General features: G+C 41.2%; 4 protein-coding genes across 5 annotated transcripts; 3 read left to right on the top strand and 1 right to left on the bottom strand.

The window, feature by feature from the left end:
- The first annotated feature begins 1297 nt into the window (after positions 1 to 1297).
- rap1gapl (RAP1 GTPase activating protein-like) lies at positions 1298 to 6657 on the top strand. Its single transcript, XM_083989075.1, has 19 exons — positions 1298 to 1469; positions 1639 to 1671; positions 1783 to 1873; positions 2084 to 2119; positions 2213 to 2260; positions 2517 to 2714; positions 2825 to 2922; positions 3020 to 3098; positions 3304 to 3357; positions 3801 to 3884; positions 3988 to 4088; positions 4181 to 4310; positions 4417 to 4584; positions 5193 to 5264; positions 5663 to 5749; positions 5858 to 6013; positions 6112 to 6195; positions 6275 to 6294; positions 6405 to 6657. The coding sequence occupies exons 1-19, from the start codon at positions 1399 to 1401 to the stop codon at positions 6493 to 6495; spliced, it is 1701 nt and encodes a 566-aa protein (XP_083845201.1). The 5' UTR covers positions 1298 to 1398; the 3' UTR covers positions 6496 to 6657.
- Positions 6658 to 7841: 1184 nt separating this feature from the next.
- On the top strand, positions 7842 to 10756 carry LOC310998865 (glutathione S-transferase kappa 1-like). Its single transcript, XM_083989088.1, has 7 exons — positions 7842 to 8241; positions 8342 to 8423; positions 8561 to 8689; positions 9637 to 9782; positions 9878 to 9994; positions 10091 to 10184; positions 10512 to 10756. The coding sequence occupies exons 1-7, from the start codon at positions 8173 to 8175 to the stop codon at positions 10559 to 10561; spliced, it is 687 nt and encodes a 228-aa protein (XP_083845214.1). The 5' UTR covers positions 7842 to 8172; the 3' UTR covers positions 10562 to 10756.
- A 1578-nt stretch (positions 10757 to 12334) lies between these two features.
- styk1b (serine/threonine/tyrosine kinase 1b) lies at positions 12335 to 17045 on the top strand (the record flags this gene model as incomplete). Its single annotated transcript, XM_083989079.1, has 10 exons — positions 12335 to 12456; positions 13381 to 13436; positions 13630 to 13800; positions 14736 to 15068; positions 15160 to 15341; positions 15468 to 15542; positions 15849 to 16057; positions 16191 to 16231; positions 16642 to 16738; positions 16853 to 17045. The coding sequence occupies exons 2-10, from the start codon at positions 13382 to 13384 to the stop codon at positions 17043 to 17045; spliced, it is 1356 nt and encodes a 451-aa protein (XP_083845205.1). The 5' UTR covers positions 12335 to 12456; position 13381.
- Positions 17046 to 17656: 611 nt separating this feature from the next.
- phc1 (polyhomeotic homolog 1) lies at positions 17657 to 24459 on the bottom strand. Of its 2 annotated transcripts, none has more exons than XM_083989071.1 (14): positions 24351 to 24459; positions 23298 to 23422; positions 23095 to 23205; positions 22944 to 23009; positions 22702 to 22845; positions 22191 to 22376; positions 21326 to 22069; positions 21089 to 21224; positions 20792 to 20964; positions 20607 to 20670; positions 20430 to 20517; positions 20028 to 20199; positions 18762 to 18999; positions 17657 to 18666 (listed from the first exon to the last, which is right to left on the bottom strand). In XM_083989071.1, exons 2-14 carry the CDS (start codon positions 23415 to 23417, stop codon positions 18515 to 18517), a joined length of 2394 nt encoding a protein of 797 aa, XP_083845197.1. In that variant the 5' UTR covers positions 23418 to 23422; positions 24351 to 24459; the 3' UTR covers positions 17657 to 18514. The 2 variants fall into 2 exon arrangements, with proteins under 2 accessions (XP_083845197.1, XP_083845198.1); XM_083989072.1 differs by lacking the exon at positions 24351 to 24459 and adding an exon at positions 23827 to 24292.
- Between the last annotated feature and the right edge of the window lie 145 nt (positions 24460 to 24604).

Raw genomic sequence — 24604 nt, 5'->3', positions numbered from 1 at the left:
AAAGGGAAGGGGATTCTTAGTAAAGTAATTTCCATTCATGATAATGGGCGTGATCATAGCTGAAAAACACAAAAACATGTAATTAAGAAATGCAAGTCCAGAGGATTAGCACTTCATTGAAACATTGGGGTATTTGTTTTTTTTGTATTGTATTGTATTTGTATTTGTTTGTGTCAGTTTTATGTTATGTCATAAAGGCAGTGTGATACATTTCTGAGGGTTACCCCAAGAATTAAATAAGTAAAAAACAGCAACAACAACCTTAATCTTAATGAGCCCAACATTATAATTCTGCTCAAACAGATGACATTTTATTATGATATAATAATCCACTGGATTTTAATTATATTGTTATATTAACGCTGGTCTGATGTTGTTCCTGCTTGATAGAGAAAAAATCCTTACTCTTCTGGAACCATACTGTACTGTAAAATTTAATATTTTTCACACTATTACATTTCATATAACAACGGTAAAACTGTAATTTTTATGTGTGAAACGTCTGCTGTATCTGTTAATTTACTACCAAAAATAAACGTCAATGGGATCAACCTTTACAATATAATGTACTTTTATGATTATACTAAACCAGTTATATGGACTGTGTGTGAGGTGGTGGAGCTGCTGACTCCAGGGTTGAAAGGTTGCCAACTTTGTTTTTCGTCTTTCCTTCTGACCCATTAAATTTCTATTCTATCCTTTTTAATCTCGTGATCCTTAAGGGGCTCCAACCTCCTTGGGAACCACCTAAATGAATTAATCAAAGTCAAATTTTCACTTGTAGGGTTTGGTAAATATAGATTATTTACACCAACCATCTAATTAAGATTCACAGTTGACTGACTTGATCAAATCTGTGTCATTCGAGACATCATTTAAATGCACACCTTTTCTCTCTTTCTTTTTTTTGTCTTCCTCTCTCTCTCTCCTGAGGCCCACTTCACCCTCCCCTGCTGTCTATCTCCTCACCCTCACTGTGTGTGCTGTCAATAATTGATGATCCTTACTGACTCAAAGGGTAACTGGTCCGGGAGAAAATGTCTCACCCATTTCTTTATTTATTTCCAAGTATATCTCAAAGCCCTGCAGCCAGTCTGGGAAACCACAAGTGTTTATTCAAGTGCAAGGATCGATGGCATGAGGCTGCCTGGTCGTGTCGGCTGTATAGTTTGCGATGGCTGCTACACCTGCAACCATGAGCGGGTTAATGCTGCCTGCCTGTCTGATTGACAGCAGGACCAGGGAGGGGAGGAAAGGGAAACTTAAATGAGTGAGAGGCAGGGGGCAGAGAGGAGGAGGAGTGACAGAATGATAGAGTGAATTAATTCAACCATAGCCAGCCCTGATTGACTCGGCAACAATCTGGCATGTACAAACACTCACAGTGACAACAAAGCCATGGAGAGAGAAAAGAGGAATGACACGTCCTTCTCTAGGAAGAGAAGTTTCACTTTTGGGGCATATGGAGGGTGAGTAAAGACGCTATTTGTCTCATATTGGGATTGACATCTTCTACAAAAAGTCAATTGAGTAGCTATAGAGACTAAACCCATGTGATTATTTTTAGATACAAATAATGCTGGTGGTTTGAAATGATACGTTCTCCTTTCTGAGTGTTTTTCACTTCCTTGTTTACAGTGTGGACAGATTCACATGTGGGGATGAGACAAGGTAAGGTTTTATTTCCATTGTTAACATACCTGCTTTATTGTAAACTGTGAGAACTGAATGAGAAGCAATGAATTGTGCTTTCTTCTTGTGTAAATCAACCTGTTGCTGCAGACCTGAATCTGCAGAAGACAACATACTGGACATCCTGGACTCTCCTGCCAGGGAGAGCAAGCCTTTCCTCTCCGCCAGCAGCAACCAGAGGGTGATACCATTGTTATGTCCAGCGTTCACCTTCGCTGCTTGTTCTAATTCAATATACTTAATGTATTTCCATACACAGCATTTCTGGAGAAGTCACTTTCCACTTGTGGCTGAGTCATTTGTCTTGTTCCTCTTCCTGCCCATGTTTCTCCTTCCTTTTCTCTCCGTCTGCGTTTCTGTCTGATGTCTGTTGTGCTGTTGTTCATACCAGGACACAGAGCTGTTTGAAATCATTGAAAAGCTGCAGGTGAGTTACAGTACCATTGATCTTGTGCTTGTGTATCCAGTGATGCCTGAGCAGCAGAAGTTTCTTATCATCGATGTTCCTTTTGTCCATCAGGGCAGCAGGATTGATGAGCAGCGCTGTGAATTCCCTTTGCCTCTGAAGGTTAGTCTTTAATCTGAGACTATAAAACCACTGAGCAGACTCTATTTATACGGGTGCAATACTATGTGTGTGTGTGTGTGTGTGTGTGTGTGTGTGTGTGTGTGTGTGTGTGTGTGTGTGTGTGTGTGTGTGTGTGTGTGTGTGTGTGTGTGTTGACACTGACCTTTTCATGATAACCATTACATTTGTTTACCGAAACAATGAACAAGACGGGCCCTCGTCGGCATAACCGTGTTCTTCTCTGTGTCTATTTTAGTCTCCGCTTTTAACGATAGGTGGAGAACTGCCGCTCATTCTCCCTTCAAAGTTGGGGGGCTACTGGGTAGACCCCTCACTGGAGAGGCTTGTAGATGTGAGTCCCACCTCCTCCCACTATGGCCTCGATCCAGAGAGCTACGACCTCATGGAGAGAGACAGCGAGGCCACAATCTACCAGGAGTTTTTCCGCTCCAGGGTTAGTAGACTTCATATAGAGGTTTATTTAGATAACCAAATTACCTCATATTCAAACTAAGTGTATTAACTATTAACTTTTGCACTATTTCTGTCACTCTGCCCTTCTAGTACCATCATTCATTCACAGCAGTGGATCCATCTCTGGGGCCGCTGGTTCTCTCTGTGTGTTTAGAGGAAGAGGAGAATAAGATGCGGGTGATACTAAGGTTGAGTGAGATTTTTGGCCATTGTACCAAATCATTATTCAATGTTGGAAATGTTTATTAGAAAATGTCTGAAGGTGAAGCACATTTTGTCTCACAGAATGAAGGAGTGCTCTTTGCATGGTGTTTTCTCCGTGTCCCTCTTCCCTAACATCCCATCTGCTGTTGAATTAGCAAAGGTACCAAACGTGACACAATATCATGCTGCAAAAGTATCATCATTTTTATTGATTGATGCATCAACACATATGAAGCATTTTATAAATTCATTATTAAATTCATTTTCACAATGTGAAATGGTTTTGGGTAGTTTGATTTATAATAATAATAATGTCATATAGCGTCATATGAACAGGCATTTCTCATCTCTTCACATCTGTCTAGATGCTCTGTGACAGAGTGACAGTCTCAAAGTTTGAAGTGGTCAGCTACCTCAAGGTGATGTCCTAAATGATCTGAAATTGATTTTAAAGGGATAGTTCAACATTTTGGCAAATTGGCCCATTGCCATAATCCCTATAGTTTTAGGAGTAGGTTCGTTACCTTTAATTGTCAGTGCAAGCTATTTTTAGATCGGTGGAGCAGAGCCGCGAGCTGCTCAGAGCTAGTTGTTGGATTGTGTATTTGATGAGTTTGATGAGGGAAACCAAGAAATCCCATGAGCCTCTGTAGCGTAGCTCTGAGCAGCTCGCGGCTCTGCTCCGCCATTCTAAAAACAGCTTGCACCGACAATTAAAAGTAACGAACCTACTCCTAAAACTATAGGGATTATGGCAATGGGCCAATTTGCCAAAATGTTGAACTATCCCTTTAACTGAAAAATAATATAAAATATATAAGACAAATCCTCCTGAAATTGATCTTCCACTTTAATCTTTCAGGCTCCAGAACTCATCACTACATTTGATGAGCACAGAGTTTCTCCTAATTTCAAGTTTGGTGTTTTGTACCAAAAGGAAGGGCAGGTAAGGATCGGTGCTTTACTTTACAAAGCCCCCCTTTTTTAAAAACCACTGACATATAGCATCATGTCATGACTACTCTCAGACATAACCCATCTCTCTCTAGCTCACCGAGGAGGACATACTCAGTAACAATGATGAAAGTGAAGAGTTTAAAGAGTTCCTGTCCATTCTGGGAGAGACGATTCAGCTGCAAGGCTTTACTGGGTATCTCATGATGTTGTTGTTAAGTTTTTGTTGAGATGACAAATGGAGGACATGAAATAACATGGTTTCTTCCCGTCGCTCCCTTCTCCCAGGTTCAGGGGTGGACTAGATGTGTGTCATGGTCAGACAGGAAGTGAAGCAGTCTTCACTTCCTTTCATGGAAGAGAAATCATGTTCCATGTTGCAACTAAACTGCCTTTCACAGAGGGAGACCCGCAGCAGGTCTCTGACTCTTGTTTTGCACTGATGACTCATAACTTATTTTTGGGTCAAGTTACTTAAACAGAGACTGACACATATTTCTCCTTCTCTTCCTCATCCCATACAGTTGCAAAGAAAACGACACATTGGTAATGACATTGTAGCTCTGGTCTACCAGGAGGGCCAAACCCCTTTTCTATCTGATGTCATCAAGTCTCACTTCCTGCACTGTTTCCTGGTGGTGCGGAGGATTCAGAGGGAGGAGGAGACAGATGCAGGTGGAGCTGCATACCAGGTGAGTTTTTTACAACCGAAGCTGAGCATCTCTTTTAAAATGTACTGATATCTCCCTGTACTAAAATCACACTGTCTGACTGATTAGACTGCTATTACATTACATCAGCTGATGTTCATTCATTCAAGATAAAAAAAAAATCAAATTTTTTTTTTCAAATATTTCTTGAAACTGTCTAGATTTTCATCAAGCCAAGACACGAGCCAATAACAGTAACTGTACAGTTGGCAAAATGTGTAGATGCCGAATGTCTGAAGATGCCAGTCTGTTTTTTCAAATACTGTATGTGGGATGCACTTGTTGCCACATTCCTACCAAAAATGTAGGCCTACCATTAGCACACGCCCTTTCACAAAATATCTCTAACGAGACAAAACATTTGAGGAAAATCAAAGACAGCAGCAGTGAAAGAAATAAAAACAGTCAGGTTGAAAAATCTATGTGCCCTGTACATTGAATGATGCAAATTGCAAGACCGAAAGGACACTTTCTTCCACACATCTTCATTCTCCACTTACTGCTTTACTGATACAGATCTGCTGATATAATTTTGATATGAGCCAGGACAGTTCAGTCACGCTCTCTGAGTCTTCTCAACCTCTATGCAGGTGTGTGTCACAGCCAGAGACGATGTTCCTCCTTTTGGTCCGGTTATCCCACATCCTCCCAACTTCACAGATGTAAGAAATGACACAAAACCTGAAGCGGCTGCTCTCGTTTTCAAAAAGCCAAATGAAAAATGTCAACATATTTTTCCTCTGTTGTCAACCTCTCAGTTTTCAACACCACCCTTTCCCCCCCAAGCCATGCGACTAATACGATGAGCAACATTCCTACAATGACTTTGTCTCATCATGTCGTCTGCCTTGGGTTTTCTTTTCTTTCTTTTTTTTTACCTGCCTGCTTCTGTCCTTGTCTTGTTGTCAGACCTTACTTTGATTATTTACCTAATAAACCTTGTTTACACTCCACCTGTGAGCCTATGACCCTATGATCCATGCTGCTCTGAATTCTTGCAGTTTAATAAATATATGATTGAGATTCTTCTCACGTCTTGGTTCGTTGCCTTGTTTTTTAGCGCTCTGTCATGAGAGAATTCCTTCTGACCAAACTCATCAATGCAGAGATTTCCTGTTATAAGTCAGAGCGTTTCAGCAAATTAGAGGTAGGAGGAGCACAATACCTGTGTTTTGACTGTATTAATGTTTTCTCATGAGTATTAATCTCTCTGCCCTACGTCTATCTCCCCTTTCCATCCTCCCTATTTACTAAGCTCCGGACTCGTTCATCGCTCCTCGAGGGCTTGCAGGCTGAACTCTCCACTCGTTCCCAGTGCATGATGGGGGATCCACCGCTGTCTGCTCTCCCCTCTTCTGAAGGTGTGCGGGGGGCGTCTGAGGGGAGTGGAGGATTCATTGAAAACTTTAAGGTGAGTGTTGGCCTTGCTTATGACGTTTCAGAAACTTGCACAGCTTGTTTTCACTATTCTAAAATGTACATGATGTTCTTCCCAATTTCTTTTATCAGAGAGCCATCAGGGTGCGGAGTCATTCTTTTGAGACTCTTGGGGTACCCAGGAAGACAGGTAGCAGTGCGTCACAGAAGCCAAAGGTAAAACGTTACACTGAGTTGAAAGATGTTTGACTGAATAAAGGTTTTAGCTAATAGTCTTCTCTAACTTTCTTTGCAGACAGACAAAGATGGAGAGAGGTATGACACATCAAAACTGCAAAAAAGATATGATTTGTATGGTTTGATTAAGTAATAGGCCTGTAAACAGTTCAACAAGACAAATTAATACTCTTTTCCCTGGTTTTCAGTGACAAATCTCCAGGATCTGTGCCTGTTCTCACTGACAGTTTGGGACCAGCTGAACTCAAAGATCAACCAAGTCCTCAAGAGGAGACATAGAAACAAACATAACTTTGTAGATTTTAGCTACAAATACACATAGACACTGCTAGCCCATATGGTCATTACTTTAATATCCAGGTGGATGACTTCTATGTAAATAGATTGGAAACGTAAATAGTATATCTGTCCGTGGATGACTTCTATGTAAATAGATTGGAAACATAAATAGTATATCTGAGAATATATTTTACAGTGATTATCTAGATTAATAAGAATCTTTAAATTGTATTTCAGTGAAATGTACAATGCTATATAAACTTGCAGAGAAAAGCTTAAAAACAACGAGTTCACTGCTCTGATGTTAAATGTGAAAATTTTACTTGTGTGTAAAATCAGGAAATCGTTTGTTTGACAATGTTGGATATAAAGACAGGTGAAGAGAAGGAGGCAGACTGAGAGCAGCCGCAGCAGAAATTTTATTAAAAAGATGGGTTAAATGTCACTCAAACAAACACTGGTTATTTCTGTGAACACACATTGTTGGATTGATTATGTTGGTCAGTCTGGGTAGTTTTGGGGACTGTGAAGTAAGCAATCAGCTGGTTGAGTTAATTTTACACAAATGCTTCTTTGATTCATGATTCATTTTTCCACTGTGTGGATTCATGTGACACACCGTTAGAGGGATCTTATAGCAGATTAATATGACGTGACAGTAACATTAGAGATAGTAGGCCTGACAGTTGTGTTATTGTAAACTTAGAGGAAGTAGGCTATGTTAGAGAAGTACACAACATAATGACTGTTAGGTGAAAGCAACATAATGAACATCAGTAACACTGGCTGCTAAACTGACCATTAATCATTGTAGGCTATATTTGGATGAAAACTATAGGTCTAAGTCATTTCTGTAGCATTAGTTGCTAATGTTTGGCCATTAAAAGGCTAGCATTAGCGGGTACAATTAACTACAGTTACAAGTTCTACTTCATCTAAGATAATAATAATAATAATAATAATAATAATAATAATAATAATAATAATAATAATAATAATAATAATAATAATAAACATATATATAAATGATTTGATACACACAGGTAGCCTACTGTACTGTTTAAACCTGATAATGTTCTTTTTTCCCCTCTCTTTGTCAAAAAAACCAAACATATCTTAAATGTTTTCCATACTATTTGAAGTTGAGATGAAAACAATATCTGTTAAGGATTCATGTAAGATTTATGTTTTACTTATACCCCCAATAATGTCCCAGGTCGACCAGAACAGTGCTCAAATAAAACAGGTGCTGGTCGCTCCAGTCCAGCAGGCGGTGGTGACGCACCTCTACTACATTTTACCCAGAAGAAGAAGAGGATGGCTTTTTTTTTTGTCAGGAGTTGTTTCCAGAAGAGGGCGGTAATGTGTGTGTTTATGTTTAGCTAACAGTTGCTAACTTTAAAGCTGAGTCTAATTCAACAAATCTCAACAGCCGCTGCAGCTAAAGTGTGTTTAAAGCAGCTGGAGGGATTCATTCAGTCATCTCTGACCGGACGTGACCATGAACGCACCACGGAGCAGCTCGGTCAGGTTGGTTGAACTTTGACACACTGAGCGGTGCAGCTGGTTGACACTGTTTGCAAGCAGAGGAGACTCGTTGTTGTGTTATAATCGGTTTATTGCACATCAGTTTAAAATTAAAGTGTAGTTGAACAGTCGAGACGATAACAGCTGAGGATGACCTCCAAGAAAGTGGTCGAGTTGTTCTACGATGTGGTCTCTCCGTACTCCTGGCTTGGATTTGAGGTTTGTGCCTTGTTGTATAATGTCAGCTTCAATAATAGTATAATATAGCCCTTTATTTAGGTTTGCATGAGTGTTTGACACGGATATTATCTGTCTGCAGGTGATGTGTCGCTACAGACACGTGTGGAACATAGAGCTCAAACTGCGTCCTGCGTTTCTGGGCGGCATCATGCAGGGCTCAGGTGAGTAAAGTAGCCTAGATACACTGTAATATATAATATATATATATAATATATAATATAAACTGTCACACAGATCATGTTGCATGTTCATATCATCCACTCTCATTATTCATGTCCCGATGTATCTGTCACGATAGGTAACAAACCTCCAGGTCTGGTTCCAAACAAATTCCTGTACATGACCAAGGACTTGACCCGCTTGGCTCAGTATTTGGATGTTCCTATGCAGTCTCCATCTGACCCCTTCGAGGCCATGTTCAAGAAAGGTACAGCAACCTGCACGATCTGATGGGGTCTGCACTGTTCACTAACTGCACTGTAAAGTTTATTAGACCGTATATACACGAGGCAACTGTTCTTATAACTGATTAATTGTTTGTTCATTTGCTGGGTCTGAAATTAAATGACTTGGTGATTTTCTTCATATGTCATTGACCATATGTCAGTTTGATGATGGTAGTGTTTTGGGTTCTTGAAGTCTTTGGATTTTTAATTGCTGGTTGGCTGATAAAATAAGCTCCAATTTCTCTGGAGAATTTTGGACCTCTAAAATTTTATTGACAAAATTATCAAGCAGCTAATTGAGAAAATAAACAATATAAGCAGTATTAATTCATTTCTTTAACCACCTTAGGGCAAGATGTAAACATAGCATTGACATATTAAGACTTGCTGTGGTAGACACAGAGTCGATTTTGAGTTATATATCTGGCCACCTGATGATATCCAGTCTCTTTTAGCTCTCAAACATCTGGCTCTTTAGTTTCTAAATTGTTCACCAGCAAGTTACGAATATTGTCTGCAGTTTGTTGTTTGGAGGAAACTGTGACAAAAGCTTCCTGCTTTGTTTAAATACACCAATGAGGGTGAGACAAAACAGTAAAGACTTTGGCTGCAAAGGCAAAACAATGAGCTGAAAAGATCATACGATGCTGCATTAAGCTGAGGGGAATCAGAAAGCTGGGTGATCATTTTCATAGTCATCTGAGCTGTTTTTGACATATAAATATTGATGAATGCAGCTTCATGGCCCATAACATCTTTTTCTGGTATTGGTGGTGGTATATAATCCCAAATTGAAGCACAGTCTCCCAAGTTGGTGCCGTGTTGGTAGGTGGGTAATCTAGCCTTGTACAACACAGTTCTGATGCTGTACAGTGCAAAGTTAATAATGCACTGATTTCATCGTTTTTTCCTCTGATTTATTTCCAAGGCTCCCTGTCTGCAATGCGCTTCGTGGCGGCAATACAAGAAAGGGAAAAGGGCGGAGACAAACAGGTGGAGCAGGTATCCCGGGAGCTGTGGAGAAGGATCTGGAGTGACGACAAAGACATCACACAACCTGCATCACTGACTGAGGTGCCAACTTATCCAACCTGGTTGCACTTAAAAGATGACGTTGCACCATTTACCTTTTGTTGTGTCACAGTGTTTCCTCATTTCTTTTCCTGCAGGCAGCAAAGCAAGCAGGTCTGTCTGATGGTGAAATTAAAGAGCTGTTGCAGCTGTCCGCGTCAAAGGAGATCAAAGAGAAGCTGAAAAGCACAACACAGGAAGCTCTTGATATTGGGGTCAGTTGTCCTTTAGCTTTCATCTTAGATTCAGGCATAAGAGCCAAAATACTAAAATATAAAATAAACAAAACCTGTCCTTCTGTCTCTTCCCAGGCGTTTGGCCTCCCCCTGGTGGTGTGTCATGTCGATGGAAAGCCAGAAATGTTTTTTGGAGCTGATAGATTCGAGCTCATGGCCCACTGCATTGGTGAGAATATGACTGTCCTGCGCATCATTCACAAACACATATGATGTGAAGGTGACAGGCTGAATGTTAAAACAACCTTTGGCGTAGTCTGTTGTAGCACTCACTGCAAGTCACACTTGATAAGACAATCAGATAAATGCCTAAAATGTAAATACACACAGAACAGTGGAGACATGCGTGGATACTGTACCTTTATTTAGACACTGATAAACATTTTGGCAACATGACAAACTGCGTTGCAACTGGTTCCTGTGGTTTGTGCATAATTCAGCTTCCCATTAGAAATTCAAGATGAAGCTTAAGTTCTTGATTTCTTCTCTGTTGCAGGTGAGAAGTGGCTCGGACCTCAGCCTGGCAAATCAGCTGCCAAGCTCTGAGATACAAGCTGCCTTCAAACACGTGATCACAGATACCTTACATAATATCTCACTTGAATGATGTATTCGATCTCTTTTAATAGTTAAAAAAATCATAGTTTGTATGCTGTGCCTCAGTAACAAATACATAGTGTAAATAATCATAACATAGCGCTGTACTATTTGATATGTGCCAATTAAAAAAGGATGAAAATATCCAGCTGTTTTTATTTATTTATTTTGTCTAGAAATACAAAGTATGGAAGAAGGATTTCATAGTTGGATGTTTACATGAAGCTACAAAAAAATGAATAACCTAATTTTTTTAGCTAAATATTAGCACACCAATAATATTAGTGTGTATTTACCATTCTGACTACACCTATTTTAGGTCAATAGTAGAGTGTTTAAAATACATTAATGACACAACAAATGTCTCTTTGGCTCAGTGGAAACCTCACAGTAAGGTGTTGAGTTCAAACCCACTGGCAACAAACTGTGACTTTTCTAAGTCGGTTTCTCCCCATGGATTGGAAACTAAACTGTCCAGAGGTATGAATGCTGGTGTGTGTGTGTGTGTGTGTGTGTGTGTAATCTTCTGTCTGTGTTAAGGTCGTGGTAGACAGGTCTGACCAGGGTGCAACCCTCCTCCCTCCCAATGCAAGCTGGGTAAATGCTTCAGCTGCTGCAACACTAAGCAGGAGGTGGGTGTAGGGAGGGATTAAATCTGTCATGACACGAGTCAAGTGTCACAACAGAAAAAATATGAATGAATTCTGGGTGTTGATTTGTACAAAAAGAAAAATCTAAATTTATAAAACTCACACATCATCACAATTATTATAGTCTCTGATTTCCATTCACTTAATTCCTCAAGTAAGATTTGTAATTGTTTTGTTTAGCTCATGTTTCTCTGTGTTCCCTGAGTGGCATCTCCCTGTGTGTACGAAAAATGGAATCGCATACAAAACGGATCAAAGAGAACAAGAAAAATTTCATATAATGAGATGATTCTGTGTTTAAATGTGAAAACCACAATAAACATACTTCACTTGTGATTTTAAAAAGTAAATGTTCTGAGGGAATTTAGCTTTTTATCAGACTCACTATTATCTTTAATATTACACGTGTACTCTAGAAACCTGAGAGCTGCTGCCTCAGTTTTCACTTCCTTTTAAGTATTTGCATTAAATAAAGTCTGTAACTAATGTCATAATCATTACCCAAAATGACAACACGCTATTTATATAGTTCTCAAGGTGTGAGATTGCATATTCATGTTTGAAACCTCCGCCTGAAAGGAAATAGAGTTAATTACTGCTGACTAAACACTCCTGAGATTAGAGAGCTAGTCTTACGAGTTTATGGGCGATGTGGGGCAAACAGGCTGAACAAAAGACTGGAGACTGAAAAATGACAAGAGCTGCAGCCTGCAGGACCAGTTTCTCTAAACAAAGAGGAGAAAGGCAGGGCTTGAAGTAGCTGACATATGTCGGCCTCAAAAGACAAAGCAAATTGCAGAATGTGGTAGAGAAAACCTCAAGAAAGACGGGACACAGCGGCGGACAACTACACCTGACATCTGTGTGGTGCATCCCCACTCCAGCTGGGAAGGACAGAGACAGAAAGGAGGGAAAAGGAGCGGAGAGCAGAGGGATAAGGAGCAGGTGAGGAGGGTGGAGTTAAGAAAACATTGACAGTGGAACGTGGACAAACAGAGCACATAGATCCCCCGAGCCCAACCTGTCGGCAGAGAAAAACAAGACAATGAAGAGCTGAACACAGCAGCAGAACCAAGGCTCCATGTTCAGGTGGGAGGATGTATGAAAGGTGCCTAAGGAGGGAAGCATGAGCCTGCTGCAATAACAGCATCTAACATTTTCTTTGGGATATAAGAGACAACTGAAGGAGCTGAGGTAAAGAATCACTCTCTGGATGTCTCCTCTGTTACACTGTCAATGCTACATATCTGTGTTTTTAAAGTCATAACGTGTACAATTAAAGTGGCAGAGTGAGCTTGATGTTCATTTAATGAAGGATTTATCTGTGTGTGTCGCTCTGGCTTCAGTTTTTCTATGATAATCAAGCTGTTTTGTTTTGTTTTGTTGTCTCATTGATTTGAATGTATGAGCCAGTTCTGTTTTGACATTTTTGTTTGCCCTTTGGGTGAGCAGAACAACAGCTGCATCAATGTGTTGAAAAAATGCAGATGAACAGGTTTCATACAGCTCAGATCTGACGTGACGGGGCTGAAGTGTTTCCCTGTTTAGCCACATGTGTCTTTTCATATACACTGCATCAAAGGAAACTGGCACATATAGACATACAGTACATGAGGCTGTTTTTTTTTCCCGTATACAGCTTTAATAAAGGGGTGTGTATTCACTCCATGGATTAGATTGGCAAATAATGAAACTGCAAGCTGTAAGGAAGGTCCAAGGTTCTCTGTTACGGGAAAAGACACAGTGAAGTGTCAATAGTTTTTGTTGTGATTACCAGGAAGGGGACGTTTGGTGTAGCTCAGAAAGTGTGATAGAACAGCTGAAGTTCCTTCCTGGTCTCAGTTACGTGTTCGTTCAGACACCTTCTCATACCGGTTACCTGCCAGAGTCATGTTACCGTTCACAGACTCAGCCCCAGAGACAAAATGTGGTTCAGGACTATCACATTATCTTCTGCATTAAATCATAATTCACACCAAATACTGACACCTATGAAATATGAAGTCTGACTAAAGTGAATTCAACATTTTAAGCAACATTTTACAGGATAATAACATTAATAATAATAATGATAATAAGATAATAGTTTAATATGATTTTTTTTTTTACATTTGACAGGATGTCTTCAATGTCAGACGCAGACTTCCGCTGCGAACATGGAGATACAATCTGTGGTAAGTTTTTACCCACAGAGAAACAGGCTGAAGGTTTTGACCATGAGCCCGGTAAAAAAAACCATTTGAGGCCTGAAGTGTTCACTTTAATTGACAGATGAACAAACATGCCAACACACACTGTGCAAATATGTCTGCTATGCTTCAGTGATTTTAAGGACTGATGTTTCCTTGTATCTGATCCTGTTTGCAGAGATCCGTGTGTACGAGCAGGAGGTGATCATAGTGCCAATCTTGCTGCTGGCCAGCTTCCTGGTTACTCTGGTCTTCATCTTACTGCTTCGCTTTTGTCCAGAGAGGGTCGACCGCATCCGACCACAGTCCACGAAGTCGCCCCCCAGGAGGTTGCTGCATGGTATTGACGGTAAGACACTGCAGGAGACATGGAAATGAACCTATTGATAAAATCATATCAGACATGTGTATCTATAGTAATGATACATTTATTGTGTTTGACATTCTTCATGAGGTGTAGTGAGATATTTAGTTAACACTTTACTTGAAGGTATCGTCATAACAGTGACATGATACAGTAATCATGTCATAAACATTATGTCAATGCCATAACATTGTCATTACGTGTCATTTGATTAACCCTAACCTTAACCCTAACCCTCCAAAAACCAAATGACATGACAATATTTACAATGGGCACCAAAGCAGTGATCAAATTGAACTTTTAATACTGTTTCTTGCACTATTCCATGTGATTAATGACACTAATACTGTATTTCAAATTACTGTAATAACTTCCTTGTTGTCCATCAGTTTGTCACTGACAAATCTTTATTTTCCCTTTGCTGCAGATATTTGTTGCCTTGGGCAACAGTGAACTTGAACATTAACTAAACATTTAATAGTTAATGTTAGTCATAATAATAATAGAATAGTGTATAATATAAGTGTTTATTAAATGCAGCTATGATGGAGGCCCATAGGGTAAAAAACAAAGAAAAACACGCACTCTCCAACAAAACTCTCAGGAACAAACTAAAGAGGTGCAAGGCCAAAAGATAAACTTAAAGCAACAAAAGAAAGGCCAGCAGCACTCGTGTCCTTCTTATTGTCTTTTAATACATACTGCGTCGGCGCTTAACATGCACAAACCGGTTTCGACAACGTCTTCCTCAGTGTGCACACTTTCTTTTGTTGCCCATAGGGTAATGCATGACAATAAGATCGTGAAAATATTTGTAAAAACTACATTATAGTTATAGTGTGTTCTTTATTCTAATGGGGAAAAGTAAAATGTCTTTCTTTCTTTCTTTCTTTCTTTCTTTCTTAACTCTCTGTTCACAGCTCCACCAGGTCTCAATGTCCTGGAGCATGAGAGCATCGCCCTGGACATGCCCAATTCCTACTCCACCTTCCATCCCCCAAACACCTACTCTTCAAAAAGCCCCAACGTGACTGTCAGCACGCTCACTCTCCCAACCAACCCCCCACCACAGCCCTCCAAGCCTAGTTTCACTCCCATTGTCCAGCCCAGGGAGTTGCCCCGCCAGAGGCTGCCTGAGTCCTTCAAGCTGGTCACCCCTCTGCCTGCTGCCTTCTCCCTACGCGCAGACTCCTCAGTGTCCCTCTACAGGGCGAGCATGGAAAACAGGAATGTGGTACTGCGGGTGCTAAATGGTGAGAGAAGAGCTCCTAAGTAAATAATGCACTGGTTTTTCATCAGCTACTGTGTTGATCATGATCTCCTTCTCATGTTTAACCTCTGCAGACTCTGCTGATGCTGATGAAAGACACAGCTTCCTGGGTTTTGCATCCTTCCTGGCCCAGCTCGGACCTCATCCCTTCCTGCCAGAGCTCCTGGGTGTGGTCTCCCTGCGAGCTCCTCTGGTGACAGTTGTGGAGGAGGTGGAGAACAGAGACCTGCTCAGCTTCCTGTGGAGATGCAGACAGGTAGGGAGTGTGAGGTCTATTTTTTTGAAAAGGGGAAACTACTCCAGAGTTTATAAAATCAATCATTTAACCATGTAATGTAAGTTGAAAATAAAAAATTAAATGACAGGGTGTTGACTTTTTCAGGAACGTGTGGATCCTCCATGTGAGATGACTGAGAGACGAATATTTACCATGGCCAAACAGGTGGCCTCAGCCCTGGTCAGTATTCACTTTGTCCTCCCTTTTCTGGACCATATACTGTATTTGACTTTCAAATCAGAGACATAACTTTCCCTTCAAACACCACACCATGCACATACCTGACAATCCCCAAAATGACAACATTGTGTGTGTTTTTAGTATAATTCTGTGCATTATGAATACATTTTCTATCAGTTCATCCCATGTAAACTACATTTATTCCATTGTTTCTCACTTTCCATTTGATTTTGACATACATGTTTTACAGTATATCTGTGCAAGTGCCCAAGCAGTAACATTATGTTTGACTTGTTGCCCAATCAGGAGTTCCTACACAGCAAAGATCTCCTCCACGGAAACCTCCGTGCCCGCAGCGTACTGGTCAGTGGCCAGTTCACGGCCAAGCTTTGGGGTCTGCATGGGGTCTATACAAGGAAGAACCAGAAGGCCACTCAGAGGGACGACCCCAGCATGAAGAAATGGCAGGCGCCTGAGGTGTTGGTCAGGAAGCCCGCCAGTCCGAGCAGTGACATGTGAGATCTTTTTATGCCTCCACAGATAAACAGATATTACTAATTTATAAGAATTGTGTGTTCAGAATCATTATTAAGAGTATTTAGTTACTGAAGCTCTAACCATTACTTGCCTATGTGTGTCCGTGTCTAGCTGGTCATTTGGCGTCTTACTGTATGAAATGGCAACATTGGGTAAGTTCAGCTGTTACTTTTAAGAAAACACTTTGATCATAGATGAAAGTACTTACTCATGTGGGAAATACAAACACACAGACTGAAAATATATATTTCTTAATATGGTGACATTTTCCCATACCATTTACTCTCTCATTCACTGTAATGCCGTATCTCTGGTTACATTACAGGCAATGACAAAAAATTATTAATTATTATAATTAGGACTACTTTATACCACTATTGGGTATGAATATAGTATCTTTGTGTAACTGTGGTAACGCACCTTCATCTTTGATTCATCTATAGTGATTTCCCCAAAACGTATTATATTTAACATACACACTGATTTTACAATGTAAAGATACATAGAAGAAGTTATCCATATCCCCCATTCTTAACTACTACATTTACTATTTCCCCTCCAGGTGAAGCTCCGTTTGCAGAAATCCCAGTTAATGAGCTTCTACAGTTTCATCAACGAGGGAAAAGTCTGAAAAAACCTTCCAATTGCTCCAACACACTGTAAGTATCCAAAGAATACACATCAAACCCGAAGTAACTCATTGACTGCAGAACCTCTCTTGTATTGAAGTATGCTCTGCAGTTCAGACTCTTTCCCTCCTCTCTCTGTCTCAGCCACGCCATCATTAAGAGCTGCTGCCACTGGAAGGATCAGGATCGTCCCTCCTTGGCTGACGTGAACCGAAAGCTCGTCTCGGGAGAGAAGAGCGCCTCTGACAAAGTGCTCAAGGTGCCAGGGACAATTAACATTGAGCAGTACCTGCAGGAAGCTGGATACGGGGAAACAAACAGCTACACAATTTTCTGAGTGCAGCTTGTGCCAGCAAAATGAATTGCACTAAACTCAAAACACCCCAGTGGTGCACTTTTACTACACAAGTCTTTCAGGTGCGGTGAAAGTGCTTTCGAGCTCTGTTTACAAGTGCTTTGGGCACTGGAGTTGTTCCTTTATTCTGTTACGTACGCTCATACTTTATGTAATAAAGATGAGACAAATTCCATATTTTAATTAAGTTATTTACCCTGTGGGGAACATGTATTTTGATCCAAGACCTCTTTTGTGGGGAAACACATCTAATAGACTGTAAACTTGACCAATGTACTGTACAGCTGCTGCATCGTGTACTTGTAGTTGATACTGTAATGTATGATAGTTTACAAATATTTACAACTTGAAGCCAATGTATATATGTTATTATTTTTGTATTATTCAGAATCAGGCAGAGGAAGGACAAAATGCAGTTGCATTATTACACTCATTTATTTCTCTATAAGCTAAGATATGAGCAAGAAATTAACTTATCTGTTTATGGACTTGACTGTTTACATTTAAATAATCATCACTGGGCCTGGTGTAACCTTTTCTATTTGATGTGAATGTCATGGGGTAATAAATGCATGCACACACAACTTCCAGTAACAGGTATTGTTTATTGGTAGTACTGCATACATGTACACAGAGCACTTCCACTCAGCCCTTGAGAGAGCAAACCACGAGGAATACCTATTTTCAGGTAGTTAGGTTGATTAAAGCTACTAAAACTATATTGTATCCATGAAAAAATAATTTTGATTGTAGTACAAAATGGAAAAGATACAAAACTAAACTTTTAATAACTGGTAAACTGAACTAATTAAAATACCAGGCTTTTTGAGTGTCCTTTGCTCGATGTGATTGGAGCCTGGATTAAACATCTATGGTGGAGAAAAGCAAAGAGCTACTAAAATAGACTAAAACATTTAAATGAAGTGACTGTTGCTGACATCAGAAACCATATCGCTAAAGTTAAAGCACCATTTGAAATACAGCGAGAAGGCAACGTTTCTTTCTTTTTCTTTTTTTCTGTAACCCAGCGGGTGAACTGTCCTAGCTAGAAGACCTAGCACTGATTACTGCAGGCTGGCGTATAGTATACATACAAAAGGTCTCTAATCACAATGACAGAATAAAAGTGACACACTACTGAAAAGGATATTTCAGACTGTCCATGCACACCATTCAAACATTAAAAACCATATGCATACAACTTTTCTTTTTTTTTTTTTTGCACATTCAATGTCCAGAAAGTAAACTGTCCATCTCCATGTCTTGTCATGATGGAGCACCGTTATTTATATAAAAAAAGAAACCAAAAAAAACATCCACACTGTCCCTGGAGATCTCAGTCTTAGGTTCTAACTTCTTACTAACAGAGGGACAAGTCCAGGTATTGATTTCATTGAGAAATGATCAATGGGTAAACGATACTGGTGTCCCTCTGAAGTGCTGACTCGTGTTCACTCACGTAGGCTGTTGATGGAGGCACAGATCTTGAGAGCTGGACCCAGCTTGATATTCATGGTGGAGATGAGATGGTCCTCCCGCAGAAGCAGGAGAGCCTGTCCGTCTATTTCCTGCGACAGAAACTGGGCAGCCAGCTCTTCACAGCCTGAGTGCAACAGACAAGAGGAGACGATGCAATTAGCGAAGAGACCAGGACTCACGAGACTTACTAAACCTCCGATCTAATCACTGAGCACCAACCTTGAAGTGAGGAGATAAACCTGCAGACTTCTTCAACGCTCCACTGAGCAGGAGTTGTGGAGAGGAAGTTGGCGCCCTCCAGTGGGAGGCTGCCGGGAGCTGAGCTGTCGGACTGAGGAGCGCTGTGGTCGGCTCGAGAGCAGGAGCGTGAGGAGCTCGGGGAGAGTGAAGGAGAGTCGTCCTCTTCTTCTTCTCCATCGCTGGACACGTCCTCTGAGCGGCTGGACTCAGAGTGACACTACACCCAAAAGAAAAAAGAGATTCAGATACAAAAGTCAACGATAAAACACATAGCTGCAATATAGTGACATGGTAATAAAACCATCCAGTGTATTAGCCTGACCCTCAATTTTGTTACTTTCTTACACCGTCTATCACAGTCAAGTCAAGTAATATTTATTGTCACCAAAGATTTAAATCTTAAAGGGATAGTTCAACATTTTGGCAAATTCGCCTATTGCCATAATCCCTAAGCCCATAAGTCATAGCAGTAGGTTCATTGCCTTTAATTATCGGTGCATGTTGTTTTGAGACTCGCGGGGCAGAGACGCAAGCTGCTTCCCCTGTCCCTCCAAATTCACCAAAATACACAATCCAACAATTTAAAAACACTGGAAATTCTGGAGAAACATTTAGTTGACTAAGTCCACCGTAAATTTAGCTGACTAAAACTAAGATTTCAGATGACTAAAATGTGACTAAAACTAAATAGTATTTTAGTCAAAAGACTTTAAACTAAATCAGAATTTACTGTCAAAATTAACACTGGTTTTAATTTGGTTCATTTGGTTTTCGGGGCAAATGCATAGCTACATTACAGACAGGGCTGCTGGGAGGAGTGATTTCAAAAGCGCAAGTAGTTCGGAGTATTTGCTTCATGTGTTGTAATGTTACATAATTATACATGATTATTTCATAGCGTGGTGAATGTCTCTGCCCCGCAGATCTCAAAACAACAAGCACCGATAATTAAAGGCAATGAACCTACTATGACTATAGGGATTATGGCAACAGGCAAATTTTCCAAAATGTTAAACTATCCCTTTAATATTTAGGACCCATCTTTATTTAGTGCTAAGTAGTAAATATTTGGTGCTCTAGTGAGTACAGCACCAGACAACTGTATGTGGGATTGATTCAAAATAAACTGTAGCGCTGGAGCTGGTAGTTTAAAAAGCAATGGATATCTAATCACAGCCAGCTTTGGATACACAGATGGTAGGATTAATTCAGCACTTTTTAATATGATTTGTTGACTAGCCTTACCTTGACAGGTAGATGCCTGCTTGATAATTTATTACAGTTGATATTAGAGCTGTTCCTGCGAGAGGGGCCCCTGCGCCGGGCAGCACTCTCAGCAGGCGCTGGAGGCGATGCCAGTCCAGCTCCACTTCTCCCCCGGCTTGTTTTGAAGTGTTGGCTGCAACTGACATTATATCTGTGTATAGAAAACCACAGTCAATACTCAGGAAAAGAACCAAAGTGGACTACATGATTAGTCTGAGGCATCACTGGGGACAGATTTTGGCTGGAATTAAAACTTGCAAGCTCTTGGTACTTCGTTAGAGAAGCTCATAGAGTTTTTAGTTTAACAATATAAGACAAAAGAAATGTGAGTTAATAATTATCCTGACAAAAGAGGCTTCTGGGTGTTGGTGGCACACCTACCTCTTAGCACAGGTATTTGAACAGAACCTCTTTGATCCTCTGAACTGGCTGGCTGGAGCCAGACTTGCACAGTATTCACACTTCAACACTGGAGAGGAAAAGAAAAAAGACACATCTCATTACATTATAAAAGACATTTATGGATCATCTATAAATAAATCTCATTCCACCACTTACATGGAGTTCCATTTTCTGAGCGTCCAACCAGAGCAAAATCTCTGTCTTTGAGGAGTCCAGCCACCTGTTACAGTCACACATTTTAGCCAGACAATTAGTAACTTTGCCAGAGAAAAGTGCAATTTCATTTAAATTTGTTATGTGTGCTTTTTTTTTTTTTTTTTTAAATAACAGAGCGGCCTTACAGGGAAGGGTTCAGCTCCCTCCTGGATCACAAAACCCTCTATGAGATGGGTGAGAACTTGAGGTTTTACCACCGCCTGAGGAACAGGAGCTCTGTCTTTGTCCCCGACTCTCGACAGGGGCAGAGGTAAAGATAAGGTGGGAGGAGACGAGAACGCCGTGGCTACAAGAGGAGCTACATTGAGGATTGAAACAAACAGGGGAACCGAGTGAATTTTGGACCAGATTTGTAGTTATCATTTTCAATGACTGATTCTACTAGTTTATGATTGATTTGTGGAGATGATAAAATGACATACCCGAGTCCTTTGTAGGGGCCGGGGATAAGGGAGGAGCTGAATCTTTCAGTGGTGCAGAGTCTGAAGATTCTGTCAACATCTCATTTGGTGCATCACAGTCAGATTTTCTCTTCAGAGAGCCATTGGGAGGCTTTGTCTGTTAAGATGTGTGGGGGGGAAAGCAACAGAAAGTGTTAGAAATCTTCCCCAAAAACAGTGTCAGCATCAGTAAGTGCATCTTTGAGTGCTCGATCTTACCACAGCACTGTTGAAGACTGCATTAACATTCCCACAAGTTGTGATTTCCTGGGCTGTGGCGCTCCGTGCTTGTGCCAGGGCCACGGCCTGTGCGTTTCCTGCTAAGCCCTGTCTGGCTCCCACCAGCTGCACAGGGATGTGGGGAGGGTTGTGCCCCCCAGTGCTGGCCTGGCTGTTGTTAGGCGGTGCTGGAAGAATGGGAGGTGGGTGTCTAGGAGGCATTTGCGCAGGTAAACGGTGTCCCTGAGCTGTCTTGGGCTGGATAGGCACAGGGCCTTTGTCAGCAGTAGTGTTGGCCTGTTGCAGCGGCTGCACCACCAGAGTCTGCGTGTTGACGTTGGCTTTTGGGGCCACTGAGCCGATGGGGTAGCCTTGGGTGGAGGTAGTAACATTCGAGGTGGGCACCAAAATAACTGGGGCAGCAGAGGAGGAAAGAAGGAGCTGGGAGAGAGGGAGTGCTTGAGAGGAGGTGGAGGAGGGAGCTACAGAGGCTGCCGGGGTAACAGTCATTGCAGCCTGGTTTCCAGTTTTTACAGTCATCGTCTTGGACTGCTGCTGAGTGAAGTTAGATTTGGCCATTTGTTGTTGCTGCTGTGGTTGTACTTGCTGCTGCTGAGCGTTTTGGGGGAAGGTTTGCTGCTGTTGACCGAGAGGAAAGCCGGCAGCATCCTTCCTCTCTGGAAGCTCAGACTTGATAGCAACTGCTCTGGGTGTGGAAGCGCAGTGCAGGGCCAGGTTCTGCACCTGCGACATGAGAGGAAAGGAGTGGGTTGTGGTGAAATGCAAAAGAGAGATCAGATTCTGAGGACTGTATGACTGCAGATAGCTCAGATTTAAAATTACAGGGAATCAATGGCACTCAAACCTGATCATTGTCACACTGGGCACTGGCAGTGTTAGGAGCAACTTCCTGCTGTTGCTGTTGCTGTTGTTGTTGTTGCTGCTGTGGCTGTGGCTGTGTCTGGGCAACTGTTGCTACAGTTGCTGTTGCTGTACCACCAGGCATGAAGATGAGCTGAGAGGCAAGAGGAGCCCTGAGAGAGCGGTTGACCTACGTGAGGAACAGGACAGATCATCAATATTGTGAACATCAACATTTTTTTTTTACTTCTCATCTACATTGAATATTTAGTGACATGTCATCAATTCTGGTGATTTTTGTCAAGCTCTTTAAAGTGAGTGTGTAGCAGGATCATTAGTACCCAAAGCAACCAAAAGGTAGATCTTTGGAAAATCAAATATGGGCATTTTCACAAAGTTAATGCAGGTTAAAAAGTTATTTCAAAAGAATCTTTGATGGATTCAAACACAACATGAATTCATTTAAGAGATAATTACCAAAAATACACAAAGCACAAGATTGATTTTCAACTCACTCTTAGATACATCTGTCCCTGCCCTGTCGAATTTCCACTCAGTAACACAGACTGGTTGAGAGTTGGAGTTGTTGCAGAGGTGGCCGGGCCGTGGGGACGGGGGTTAGTCATCGTTCCTCCTGCAGATGTGGTGCTTAGGTTGACCTGGGATGAACCGAACAGAAAATTGCATTTTTAATCAAAACTGATGAAAACTGTGTAGAGTAGACAATCTTTCCAAAATGACTGACATAAAAACTTACAGTGGTGGTTGCCTGGGACATGCTGTTACTTGGGGTATTGGACTGGCGACTAGCTGCAAGGGTGGCCTGGTTTAAAGAGAGAAAGTAAATGAATGGACTGCTGCTGAGCATATATGTTTATATTACCTATATTTTCTTGTCTTTTGGTTACCTGTTGCACAGCGGCCAAGTTATGGAGTTGGGCACTGTTGATCTGCTGCTGCAGCATGAGCTGCTGGAAGTACTGAGCAGCATTTGGCTGCCTTTGTAGTGCTTGGAGAGCCTAAATAAACACAGACACACATTTACTATTTCAAGAATAAACAAAAGCATATATATTCATGTAAATTATTTCATGCTCACAAACTCTCTCACCTGTACAGCCTGTCTCTCATATAGAGACATGTGGGCTATCTGGGGCGCACGGGAGTTCCCACTTGTCTGAGGGTTTCCATTGGTGTTGTTGCCTGTGTTTTGGTCTTCACCTGCATCCATGCTTGCTGTTCACAACACAAATACACTTGTTGAACAGGGAATTTAGTAACTCTGGCGGGGCCAAAATACCATTGCTACTACTACTTCTACTAAACTAGGATTTCAAAGATATTTATATGGAATCTCAAAACATTATTACACCTTAGGTACATAAAAATAAACTACTATTGTGGCCACAGTAGGATTCAAATGTGTCATAGGTACTGCCGATATAAATGGGGTGATACCTTGAGGAACCATAGGGTCCCACTGCAGGATTACTGCCTCAAAGTCTCCAGGACTGGCATTGTTTTATATAAACAGAGGTGCCTGAGATAACTCGTATAAAGAGCAAATAAATCACAGTCCGCTACTCCCCTGCGCAGAGGTGTAACTACTTCAGAGCTTGGCAGGCGTTACTACTACTGACCTACTTTGAGTCAATAGTCGTGGCGAGCAGGAGCATTGTGGTATTTTCATTAACAGAGCAGTTGTCAACATGATAGATGGCTACGAGAGGAAGAACAACATGGAGGAAAGCTCAAAAACACAAAGTAAAGACACAGGCTAGCCAAATGTGGCTAACTACAATGGACTTTGCTAGTTAGCTCTTCCCCCAAACACAAGTCTTGACATGCCATTATGAAATTATATCAACGCGTGTGACCGGGCTAGAAAAAAAGTCCGAGTGCAGATCTGTTGAAAGCAAAGTGAAGCTCCGTTAGTTTGTTGCCAACATTTACATTTATGGGATAAAAGAGAGACACCGTTAGTTTACAGGCTAACCGACTAGCGACGCTACCAGGCAGAAAACTAGCATCTATGTGGCTCTGACTGATGCAACAAGTCAGCGTAAAGTGATTTTCCACATGCTCGGGTGTGTGCCTCTCCTTCACTTTTCTCTCCTTTTCACACTTAGATGCAAATAATTTTATCTTCCGATCTTGGTTTTACCTGAAATTAACGACAGCCCCCTTTCAGGATTTTTTTTTGCCTCCAACCAAACCCCCGCCCCTCACAGCTCTCCTCCTCTTCTTCTGTTCCTCAACAACAGCAGCTGGTCACACCACTGCCCTCCTCTGGACTCATCCATCAGTCCTCTTTTCCAACAAGTTGCTGAAACATCTGTTGTCTTTATTTCTAGCACATGTGCTTTTGCTTTCTTTTTGTACGTTTTTGTCGTATTTTGTCAACTACTGATGGGTGCG

Source organism: Trachurus trachurus, assembly GCF_905171665.1.
Source record: "Trachurus trachurus genome assembly, chromosome: 16".
In the NCBI taxonomy this organism is placed as follows: domain Eukaryota; kingdom Metazoa; phylum Chordata; class Actinopteri; order Carangiformes; family Carangidae; genus Trachurus; species Trachurus trachurus.
Note: the sequence above shows the minus strand (reverse complement) of the source record. Positions and strands in the feature narration are given on the sequence as shown.